This window comes from Equus quagga, chromosome 15 (genome assembly GCF_021613505.1).
Source record: "Equus quagga isolate Etosha38 chromosome 15, UCLA_HA_Equagga_1.0, whole genome shotgun sequence".
Classification (NCBI taxonomy): Eukaryota; Metazoa; Chordata; class Mammalia; order Perissodactyla; family Equidae; genus Equus; species Equus quagga.
This window is the reverse complement of record NC_060281.1, coordinates 91,798,420-91,810,554: the sequence shown is the minus strand read 5'-3', so window position 1 is coordinate 91,810,554 and position 12,135 is coordinate 91,798,420. Positions and strand designations below refer to the sequence as shown.

General features: G+C 54.7%; 1 protein-coding gene across 7 annotated transcripts in view; it reads right to left on the bottom strand.

The window, feature by feature from the left end:
• CABIN1 (calcineurin binding protein 1) overlaps positions 1-12,135 on the bottom strand; it is a 154,337-nt gene that overhangs the window by 75,607 nt on the left and 66,595 nt on the right. For 6 of the 7 annotated variants that reach the window (XR_006885209.1, XR_006885208.1, XM_046638981.1 and 3 more), the window contains exons 25-26: positions 11,741-11,892; positions 9,807-9,985 (exon numbers count right to left, since the gene is read on the bottom strand). Coding sequence is in view for 5 of the 7 variants with exons in the window: in XM_046638981.1 (XP_046494937.1) it covers positions 9,807-9,985; positions 11,741-11,892 (331 nt within the window). In the remaining 2 variants the exon portion in view is untranslated. The remainder of the gene's footprint in view (positions 1-9,806; positions 9,986-11,740; positions 11,893-12,135) is intronic. The other variant, XM_046638983.1, reaches the window with a different exon arrangement.

Below are 12,135 nucleotides of genomic sequence, written 5' to 3'. Positions count from 1 at the left end.
ACAAGCTACCAGTGGGGACTCAGAAGGCCCAGGGTCAAGTTTCTCTCTGATCCTTTCAGGTCTTGCGTGTCTCAGAGGATTGGCACAAGGTATTTAAAATAATCCTGATTTTAAATACTATGAAGTAACCCAAAGTTTCACACCAAGAAGCAAGTCAGACCAAATGAAAACTGTTTCATTCCTTTTACATCCATAGGGTACAAAGAGAAGAATGAAAGAGCTCTTAAAGAATGACTCCCTGAGGCCAGCCCAGTGGCGCAGAGGTTAAGTTCACATGTTCCGCTTTGGCGGTCCAGGGTTCATTGGTTTGGATCCCAGGTGCAGACATGGCACCGCTTGGCAAGCCATGCCGTGGTAGGTGTCCCACATATAAAGTAGAGGAAGATGAGCATGGATGTTAGCTCAGGGCTAGTCTTCCTCAGCAAAAAAGGAGGATTGGCAGCGGATGTTAGCTCAGGGCTAATCTTCCTCAGAAAAAAAAAAAAAAAAAAAGAATGACTCCCTAAGGCCAGCCAGGTGGCTGAGCGGTTAAGTTCGCATGCTCCGTCTCAGAGGCCCAGGGTTCACTGGTTTGGATCCTGGGTGTGGACCTACACACCGCTTGTCAAGCCATGCTGTGGCAAGTGTCCCATACATAAAACAGAGGAAGATGGGCTCAGATGTTAGCTCAGGACCACTCTTCCTCAGCAAAAAGAGGATTGGCTATGGCTGTTAGCTCAGGGCCACTCTTCCTCAGCAAAAAGAGGAGGACTGGCTATGGCTGTTAGCTCAGGGCCACTCTTCCTCAGCAAAAAGAGGAGGATTGGCTATGGCTGTTAGCTCAGGGCTAATCTTCCACCAAAAAAAAAAAAAATAAGTAAAGAATGACTATCGATCTATGCAGATGGCACCTACCCCTTTCCCTGCTCTCCTGGTAAATCAGACCTTCCTGTGCAGCTGACCAAGGACCTCAGCAAGACTTCAGACAGAGAGACGGTGGGTGAGGTTTGCCGGGAGGACCATCTTCCTGTCATCAGCCGAGCTGCTGTAGGTGGGACAGTTCAGGGCTGGGCGGGGCAGGACAGGGAGGACAACAGGTTCTCAGCGCTAGGAAGAAGCTCTCAGAGAACAAGAGGCCTGAAGCCAGATGAGGTGGCCGGGCAGGCAGCAGGCAGGGAGAACGGGACCCGGACAGAGACTAGAGGGCTATTTGGACTTGCGGTGTGCAACCGAGAGCAGGCCGCTGAAATGGGAAGCTCCTGCCCCACGGGCCTCTGCAGTGGGGCAGGAGAAGGAAGGGTGCCACTGACCCCTTTCCTCTCCCCACTCGCAGAAGGCCCCAGGAAGTGTGTTAACTGCCAAGGAAAGGCCTGTGCACCCAGGGAAGGCCACAAATGGGGGAAACCTCTGGGAGAGCAGAGGCAAAGGCTCCTCTGGGGTGAGGGAGCACACAGCCATGGACTCTACCCTGCAGCCGAGGGCCTCTGGGCAAGGACTCACCCTCCCTGAGCCACACTCTGCCTGCCTCCTAGTCAAGTGAATTCAGCATGGGCTCAAGCACCACCATGCACAACCCTCATGCTGCCAAAGGACCCTGATGAAGGGAAGCAAGGAGCCTGTATGTGTGTGGGGAGCGGGGTGGGGGGCACGTTCTGGCCCGGAGAACATGCAGCCTCCATTGGTTGTGAGCTGAACTTCCAGGCCTGGCTCCAGTCCCGCCTCTCCCACAAAGGTGGCCCTGGGTGTCCTTATTTGGGACCCTGCAGACGAAAGGTCCAAATGGGCTGACATATGGCTTTGTGTAAGTGTGTGTGTGAAGGCCAGGGGTGGTTCCTCTACATCCCAGAGGTCTGGGTGCAGGCCAGGCACAGGAGGACATCCCCAAGGTACTGGCCTGTGCTGGCATTCACAGAAGGACCAGGTGGGTCTGCCAATGCTTGGCAGGCAAAGGCTGCCACGTCAGGTGGCAGCAGCCCTCTGTTCTCCTGCCTGCCTGCTGAAGGAGGGCCAGAAGCAGGAGGCAGAGGCAGGCAGAACTGGCTGCTATCCTGCCTTAGCCACTAACTGGAGGTTCTGTGGTGGGTTGTCCTGGGCCCCCTGGTCCTGAGGCAGAGCAGGAGACAGATAGAAACTTCTTGTGCATAGTTGAGCCGGACTCAGCTGAAGAGCCAGACTTCTCCCAGGGCTCGGTGGAGCGGGCCTTCTGGGGAAACATGCACACCGAATGGGACCCCAGGGACTACCCAGGCTCCTGATCTCCTGAAGGAGCTGCCTAGAAGACAACAGGAAAAAAGACTGGCACTAGTAGGCAGGCTATACAGGCCAGCCCTGCTCTTCTTTTCAGAATGTTCTTTTTAAAGTCTGCCCACACAAAACCTGCTCACATTAATTAATATTTGCAGCAAGATTATAAATATTTCATTCGCTTACTGTTGATCACTGGAATGTTTCCTTCCACGCCTCTGGGCCACTCCAGCCCCTCCTCTGAATTCTTGGAGGGATGTACATTTGCCAGCCAACTGCTGATGACACCGCCTGCTTCTAAGCCCTGGCACCCTCCACTTCCAGGGTGGGACTGCAGGGCCAACTGCAAAGGAACAAGAGCTGAGGACGCAGAGGGAAAGGGATCTGGCCTGGTGACAGAAAGGCTGCCCGTCCTACCGGGGGCGAGAGCAGACTGTGTTCTGGGTCTTTCTGTGTTCAGGTTTGACTCAGTGCAAAGCCCTTGGACACTCTCAGGATTTCCAAGCCAGCCTATGAGAGCTCTTTAGTTACAAGACACAAGGTTCTGGTGTCTCCGTATATGTGTCTTCTCTATTTACTCCAGTAGGAAGAACAGAAATAGTGTGTGACCATTTATTCCATCAGCTCAGCTCAACCACTGTTTGAAGAAAAAGACATGGGGTTGTGCCATCAAAAACTGCAGCAACTCTGACTAGTGAACCCTGAAAAGATCACAAATGTTCCACCAACTAGAAAACAACAGGTTTCTAAGAACAATAAACTTGGGTGGAATCACTATTTTGAGAAAGCTTTCAACTAGACAAAATCTGCCCCATTCGGTCCTTGATGTCCCCTGGGAAAGGACATGTCCACCAGGAATGGGGCTGGCTGTGTGGGACAGGGTGCCCTCCTGCAGGCCAAGGAGACTGGACAGATGCCCAAGAGAAGAGACACCAGATACTTGGGGGCCCCAAAAGAAAGGCACACAGACAAGAGGCAGCAGGCAGGCATGAGGGCACCACACAGGGCACGGGCTCAGCCCCCGACCCTTCTCTGCCAGTGCTTGCAGGTGAGGGCTGACCCATAGCACCAGGCACCTGGTAGCCCCAACGCGCTCTGACAGCAGTGCTGCGCCTGCCAGGACCCCGATGCTTAGAGCAAGGATAAGACTTGGCCTCACTGTGCATCTCTCACCACATGCCTCTCGCTCCAAACCCCTCACCACGTGTCACTCTGTTCCTGGAGCCAGGTAAGGCACTGACCAGAGAGGCCTTGGGGAACGTGAAGTATTTTCCTAGCCAAAGGCAGGTGGGCAGCTGTCTCTCAACACAAATGTCAAGGGAAGAGCAGCAGCTCTGTTAGGTGAGAGCCTAGTGCCCCTGCAGCTACCTGGTGAGGTTCCCAGGAAGGTGCTTCAAAGAAAGGATGACTGGGAGAATCTATCTTACTCAGAGCCAAAAAAGAGGGCGACGCTGTGACCATGACACTTGCCTTCCTGCCTGCAGGAAAGAGCCCCTGCTTCGGGCCCAGCTGGTTTCCCATGCTCTCTCCCCTCAAAGTCACCTCAGGCGCCTCAGTCACCAAACACCGTAGCTCTCTCCAACCTCCATGTCTTTGCTCCCATTGCCCCTCATGTGAAATGGCCCCGCAGGCCTGTCTAGAGGCCTGCCTCCACCAGGAAGTGCCCCCAACCCACCAAGCCCCAGAGCCAGCTGATAGTACTCCCTCTTGGCACCAACCACTGCCCCAGGGACACACACATCCAAGCAGGCAGCAAGGATCAGGGCGCCCTTACCTTGGCTTTCCCCACAGGGCCCTCTTTCACGTCCAGCACACAGCAGGCATGCGATAAATGCCACGACCAGCTGTGGCCCGAAGATTTTTTAAAAGGTAAGAATGAGAGGGAAGAGAACAAAGGAGGTGACTGGCTCTGCCCTCTTACACCCCCTTTCTCTGTCCCAGCGCCTGTGGGGGACACGCAGGACAACCTAAACTCTACTCAGAGCCTCTCCCACCTTGAGAAGGTCTGTTCACAAGAACACAGCTGCCCACCAGAAGCTGACTCCCTCTTGGCCGTGGGAAGGGAGGCCGGTGGGCAAAGACGAGGCCAGGCCTGCCCTCCAGGACTGACTGCTACATGTGGCTTCCTGCCCAAAGGGACACTGTGGACTGTAGACCACCTCAGAGCATCCTGGCTACTGTGCACAATATGCATTTTTACACACTTGTCCTTGCAAAGATAACCTGGTATCTTAGAGTCTGTTGCCTTTGTTATTTTTTTAAAGCAAGAAAGACCAAAGCAATGGGAACCAGGACTGAGTCACCTGCTGGGCAGGCGGGCACTGAGGGGGAGGCCACTGCTGCATCTGCATCTGGCCAGAACTGGGAAGATGGGCCATGGGCAGAAGCCAAGCACATCAAACACACACTCTCCAAATCACAGGACCAGCAGATGTGGAGGTGCTCCTAGTCACAGGGGAAGCAGGGAGCCGGACTGAGGACTGAGCATGCGGTCTGTGCTGACCCCTGAAGCGAGCCGTGACAGGTGCAAGCAGAAGACAAAGCCTGGAGAACAGAGTGTGGTCAGGGTTAGGGGCAGCACGGGCAATATTGGTGGAGGCAGTGTAGGCGAGCAGACGAGGATGAGCACAGATGGGACACGACACAGACTGTGACAGCATGGCAGGTGAGGATGGATGGTCACATAGAAGGCTTGGCACAGGGCACCTTGGACTCCCCCAGAAGGCCCAGACGGCCCACACCCTACAACCTGGGGCTGAGGGCAGCCTCTGTTCATGCTGTCAATGGGATCGGATGGGCATCCAGCAACCATGGACACCAGCTCCCATGGTGCCCACTCTTCTGGCCCCCAACTTGTTCTCTCTCTCCCCACCCCTCAAGAAAAACACCAACACATCACTCAGATCTTGGCTAAAGTTGGCCTCCTCAGGAAGGCCTCCCTCCCCACCAAGAGGCCAGGCCAGGTCTCTTCAGGTTGGTTTCAGTTATACCCCAACCCTCAGCTGTGTAATTCACTGATTTGCACCTGCCTCCCCTGCTAAGAGCCTACAGGAGGGACCAGGACTGTCCCATGTACCTGGCATAGTGCTGACACAGCACCTGATGGGCATGGCCACAAGCTGGCTGAAGAACCCCACAGAAGCCTCAGCCTCAGACTGACCACAGGGCAAGGCCTCCAACCTCTGAGGCCCTTTTTGGCTCTAACATTCTGAGGTGACATGGAGCATGACAGGAAGACAGCAAGGATCTTGGCCAATCCACCAGAGCCATCATGGACATATCCCAAAGGCCAGTGGAGCCAGGCCAAGTTATGGACCAAGGCGTTCTGCAACAACTCTGCTCCCTGGGCCCTGCCACCAATGAACCTCCAACAGGGAGGGAAACGCACATGGATCCAGTCTCCAGATCCAGTCACGGATCCAGGTGAGTGGGCACAGGGACACTCCTCGTGTTAGCCTCACCCCTGGTCTGGAGAGAAAGAGACTTAGACCCCAGCTCTTCCTTGGCTCCGCCCCAACTAGCCTGAGCCCTGGATGAGCACCCACCTGCCCTCAGCTCGGCTTCCTCTTGGGGAAGAGGACATGTGACCAAGCCTGCAGGGCGACTGTGAGGAACATGCTACTCCACTGCAGGCACCCAGCCCAGGGCCCAGCACAGGGCAAGCATGCACTGCCTTGTGGGGCCCAAGCACGCACACGCACACACGCACACACATGTGCACTGCATGTGGGAGAGGGGTAGGGATTTTGCTCAGAACTCTCATTATGCTGTGTTTGAACATGCGTAAACAGCAATTATTGGGCACCCCTTGAAGGTCACAACGTGCTCCCCAAGTGACTTTTTTTCCTGGTCAGGAAACTTGAACACTCAAGATTTCAGCACCGAGGGCAAATAGCAAGCTGATGTACAGGGGAAGTCAGGCAGGGAGGAGCGGCAGCTCGTGTCTTAGTGTCTTCTCTGTCTGGTCTCTCTCAGCTGGGCCAGAGGGCCCCTCCCCAGGTCAGCTGTGGGCGCCCCCTCAACTGCCCCAAGAAGGACTGACTGTGGCACCAGCTGTGGTGGAGTTTCAAAGCGATCAAGGGCCACTTCCAAGGGCTTTTAACTAGAGCTGTAGATGGGCTGCAGGAAGCTTCCAACCCTAGTGTGGGGCAGCACAAGGGTACAGGTGAGCCAGTTCAGAGAGCAAATCTGGGTCTGACTAAGCAGTCACTATCAAATGTTGACCTACTTACATGCACTGGGAGCTATTTTTCTAAATCTTATACCAAGTAAGAATTGACAGGCTGCTTCCGTGGCATAATGGTTAAGTTTGGTGAGCTCTGCTTTGGCAGCCTGTGTTCATGGGTTCGGATCCTGGGCACGGACCTATACCACTAGCCTGCTGTGTCCACCATGCTGTGGCAGCAACCCACATATAAAAAAAAGTGGAGGAAGACTGGCACAGATGTTAGCTCAGGGATAATCTTCCTCAGCAAAAAAAAAAAAGAAAGAAAGAAAGAACGAACGAAAAAGAAAAAGAAAAAAGAATTGACCCCGGTTGATTTCTGGTTTTGAAGCAAAGACATACGAAAGTGGAGAGGCAGCTCTAAGGCAGGGTCTCCTGAATGCACCCAAGGGAAGTCCTGAAACTTGGCTCCCAATCCAGCTGGTGGCCAATTAGCCTCCGTGTTGGAGGAGACGTGGACCCAGAAAGCCTAAGGCCCAGGCCCACTCAGGGCTGCTGCTTCAAAGGACACTGCCTACCCATCTTCTGAGGCCACATCACTGGCTGGAGAGAGGCAGGGTGCAAAAGGAGAGTGACTGGCCCAAAGCCCAGGCCCCTCCCGCTGTCAAGTGCTGCCTGGCCTTCATGCCAGCAACAACCACCTGGGATGACTGCACCCAGGAGGCAGCTGCGACGTGAAAGCAACTTTGTTTAATAGTTGTGAGGAAACATTAACCTCATTCTACGGGTGAGGAAACAGAGGCTTGGAGAAGTGAAGTCCCTGCTCAAGGTTCCCGAGCAAGTCAGCAGTGAAGCTGAGCCTGGAACTCAGCTTCCCTGACTCCAAGGCCCGCTCTGCCCTAGCCTCTCTGTCTGAGCCCGAGCAGATCCCGAACCTCTCCACGCCTGCTTCTCTCCATCTGTACCAGGGCCGGAAGCGCTTGCTACCCTTCTTGCTGCAGAAGGGCTCCCCTCTGCCCTGGCATGAGAAGCAATGCCCCTATTCTCCCACAACAGGAGACTCGAGGCTGCTCTCAGGCCAAGGAGCGGAGCCGCAAATGTGAGGCCACATGTTCTCCTCCCAGGGCTGGGTCAGCCAGCCCTAGCCGGGTCCCAGGAGGCAGGGGTGGAGGTGGGTCTTGCGGACCTTTGAGGCTACCAGTGTATCCCCTGACACCAACAGTCTGTTGCTTCTGCCGGAGCCAGAGCCTTTCCGTAGGAGCTGGTGCAGCTGCTGAAAAGGCCACCTAAGCTTCTCAAATCAGGGCAGTTTTGGAGCTCCAAACACGTTTGTGTTAGACACTGTTTTCTCTCAGAGGCGCAGAGGGTGCAAGTGCCCGAACGCAGCACGCAGCTAGGCCCAGGCGGAGCACAGCAGGGCATGTTGGGCTTCCTGGCACATAGGGCTAGGACTGGGCAAAGGTGGGCCATGGGATTTTCATGGCTCTACATCATTGACAAGAATCACTTTGAAAAAAATTTTTTACAACGATCCCAATTTTTTACAACCATTTCAGTACAACCACTGAAATTATATTTGAGCCTATTTGTATGGGTGCCGTTGCAAACTTCCAGAACAAATAACCATTATGTTGGCACCCAAGGCATGTCATACAGCACCAGCCCCCAGCACTCTGCTTCCCCATGGCTCCATGCAAATGCATGTGTGCCACCAGAGGATGGCAGGGCAGCAGTGCCAGGCAGCATCGTGGTCCCTTTCTGAGGCAGCCCTGTCTCCCTCCTTCTCTGCTCCCACAGGGTACCCATGCCAGGGGAGGCAGATCCAACTCTGTGGGCTGACAGAGCCCAGCACAGCTCCTGCTGCTGAGCTAGCTCCAGCCTGCAGGGCTGGGGAGGGGATGCTGGCCACGGGGCTGCAGACAACCCTGAGAGGCATTCCTCTCCTGAAAACCAGCATGGCGCCAAACCCTCACAGAAAGTACCTGGCAGGAATGAATTCCCAGAGCAGAGATTTATTCCCAGGGTGTCTTCTCAATATTCCCAAGAGTAAATGGTTGGGAACAGGGAGGTTTTCCTGTCTAACTTGAGTTACATAAGGAGGGAGCGCCTCACTTTGGGAACGTCTGCAGGACTAAAGTGCAGAAGAGCAAGGGGATCAGCTCCTCCCATCTCTGCTCAACCCTCTGGGGCAGGCAGGGAGGTGCCAACAGCCGGGACCACAGGAAGGGGATGGAGGCACGCAGCACACACTCAGATTCACAGCCTCTGTCTCAACACACATGCTATAGGCCAAACCAAACACAGGAGGGGACACTGCAAGTCTCCTCTCCTCTCAGACCACAAAATGCCCCTGAAGTCGAACACTGCCACCTTCTCATCCTTCACAGCTCTTCTCTAGGGACCCATGCACAGGGCGGGGGGCCTCAGCAGGGTGCTGGAACAAGGCGGCATGGTCCCTGACCCCCTTCTACCCAGCCCTGTGCTGGTCCCCAACTTCAAGACTACCACAGTGCCCTAGAGGCACGTCCTTCCTCCAAGGAGCCATTCTATAAAGGCCATTTGGCAGGAGGCACAGCCCTGGGGCCAATCCCACCCACCCAGTGGTTCCCATCCCATCAGGGAAGGAGGAGCAAGGCCCGTGTCCCCACAGCCCTGGTGAGATGAGTGCCATGTGAACAAGGGCCCGGGGCCTTTCAACACTGTCACTACCTCCCCAGGGCTCCATGTTAATGGTCCTCTAAGTCCACCAATTTGGCTCATTTCAGCAAATATTTTGTCACCAGCATATCACTGTAAAGGTGAAGAGAACATGAAGAAATCAAGCTACGAGGTCAGCATGCAACCTCCTAATGTTAGTAGGGAATGTGGTTGAACGGTTGCCACCTGCCCCCTCCCACGTGGGATGGCCTGGCACATGGTCCCCACTGACCCCCACCATCAACCTATCTGGATTCCCAAGGGTGATGAACCCAGCACCAGTCACAACCTTCCTATGACCATCAGAAGAAGGTGCCATAATGATGCAGGTGTGAGGCAGGCATCCCAGGGCTGACTGCACAGGAGCTGCTCTAGGCGGCCACAGACACCAACAGCCAGTCCATGAAGACTTCTGACGGCCCGTCAGTGTCCCCATTTTGCAGGTGGGAAAATGCAGGCACAGAAAGGTAAGGTGCTTTAGCCCGCCCTGGTCCTCCATGGCTCCCAGGTGGGCTAGCTGGCAGGTGGCAACCCTGAGCATGTCTTGGAAGCACAGAATCACCGTGAGTCCATGAGGTTAATGAACAGCCGCAACATTGCCCGTGTCACCCCAGACCCAGCACCCCCCCTCACCAAAACAAAGCGACTCATCACCCAAAGCACCCTCCCCCGAGATGGGTGTGCCGCCCTGGGCTGGCAGTAGGGAGAACAGGGACTGTACCGTCCGGCGTCGCCTGCTGGTGGGGTTTTTTACATTTGACGTAATCGTGGTCAATCGGAGTGGCTGTGTAAGGTGGGGATGTCAGACCTGGGCCAGAGGAGGAGGGGAGGGAGGCTCCGGGGCCCGGCAGTGTCCCAGCTGAAGAGTGGGAGTCCTCATCCACCAGGCAGGCCTTCTCCCTGTGGAATAGAGGGTTGAGGTGCAGGTCAGAATCTCCACACACAACTGAAAAAGGATGTGTGCCAGTCTGGGACAGTGTCCTTCCTGGCTGCTGAACCCCATGCCACCTTCAAGGGCCTCCTCCACCCTCCCCAGGGCCTGCTGCTCTCACGCACCTCTGGTGACATTCACCCCCTCTGGCTGGTGTTCTGCGGTGCTGAGGGAGCCACCCCCACAGCATCCACTTGGGCTCCAGCCCTAACCAGGCAGTACCCAACCTTTGCGGCTGGGCTCTGCTGGAATCTCGGGTCTCAGGCCCCAGGAGACTACAGGGGACCTGATGAGCCCTTCTTCAGAAGCACCCACCCCAGCACCTCTCCAAGCCAAGTCAGTGACCTGCTGTGTGACGCCTGAAGCCTGACAGATTTAATCTCCGACAAGCGTGCAGATAGCAAACATCTGGATTTACTGCATGCTCACCTATGTACAAGGACATCTGCTACAACACTGTTGAGCAAAAATGTTAGCAACACCCCAAATGTCCCTCAAAATGGTTACAGAAAACATGGCGCATCTGTGCAATGGAATAATCCACAGCCACAGACCCCCAGGAGCCACTAGAAAGAATGGAATGAATGGGGCACTATCTCTATGGACTGGTCCCAAATCATCATGAGGGAAAAGCAAGCTCTATAACAACACCTTCAGTAGTTCACTGTAAGGAAATAAAAAAAAACCTGTAATTGTACGTGTACACATAAGCGTGTGTAAATGCACAGACAACGATCCGAGGAACTAAACTGAATAGTGGCTAACTCTGGAGAGAAGGGACTTGTCACATTTTAGTCTATATGTCCATATAGACTGCCAGAATTTTCTATAACTAGAATATATTTGTGTATTATTTGTATAATTTTTAAATTAAAAAAAAGAATCCTGATCAATAAAAGACAAAATCATTGTACCTTCTGGGCCCTTTGTGACTAAAAAAATACATATCTATAACTTCTCGGCACCCTGTGTCCACCTGCCCTGCATGCCTCGTGTGTGCCCATCTGCCACATAAGCCGAGGGGCCTTGAGGACAGGCCCTGGCACGGGTCTCTCTGGCACTTGTCTGAGCCCTGCACAGTGCCTGGACAGGCAGGGGCTCAGAGATGGAGCCAGCTGAGCTGAAGCTCCAGGATGCAGACACCAGGGTGAAAGAAATCTGGGTCACAGAGACGACTCACCATCAAGGGGTGGCACAGGGGTCTTTCCCAGGCCCATTGAGAGGACCACGTTAGGGCACCAGTGTCCCCAAGCTCTCTGGCACCAGAGGAGGAGCCCACACCCCTCACACCCCTCCCAGCTTCTCGGGAGAAAAGGCACCAGACCAGGCCCTCAGAGGGACCCCACCCTTGGCAGAGGCCCTGGAAGAGGACGCAAGGGTAAGGGCCTACAACGTGAAAACTGCTTTCCTACAGTGTTCTGCACAGGGCAGAGCTGTGCCCCAGGATGAGGGAGGGAGTCGGCTCCACCCCCAAGACCTGCCCCTGAGGATGGGGCAGCACGAGGCATGGCCACAGGGTGAGGGGACAAGGAACTGCACACTCAGCCTCTCCTTCTCAAGTTCCACAGAAGTACCCTGGCCCAGCCCTTGGGAGTCTCCAGACGAGATCCAAGACTCCATGAGCTCTGGGCTGCTCAGTAGAACCCCCTGCACACCACCTTGCTGTAAACGAGCCAGTTAGGGTGAATGCGGGCTGGGTGGCTGGGTGAGAGTGTGCTACTCACTTTTCTGAAGCTTTGGGTGTATTCTTCTCCTCGCCCCTGGCAAAGGGTCCTTCTGCAGCCTCCTTCATAAAGCTGACAAGGACCTCTGCACCAACCCCAGAATCAGGCTTCCCCAGGAGCTTCAGGATGGAAGCGTGGAGCCGGAAGTACACCTAGGAAAGTGACACTCGGTGTGAGCAGCCTTCCTAGTTGCTAAGGTTCATCCCACAGGCGGGTCAGCCACACTCGAAACTGGCCCCTGACAAGGGAGACAGGCCACGACAGACTGCCTTTTATCATTAGCCTTTAAACCAGCCAACTTTTAACTCATTCAAAGAAAGCTCTTATGATTAAAAAGGACACGAGCTGTCAGCAGTCTGGCCTAAATGTTTACCCAGTAACCCAGAACATCATGG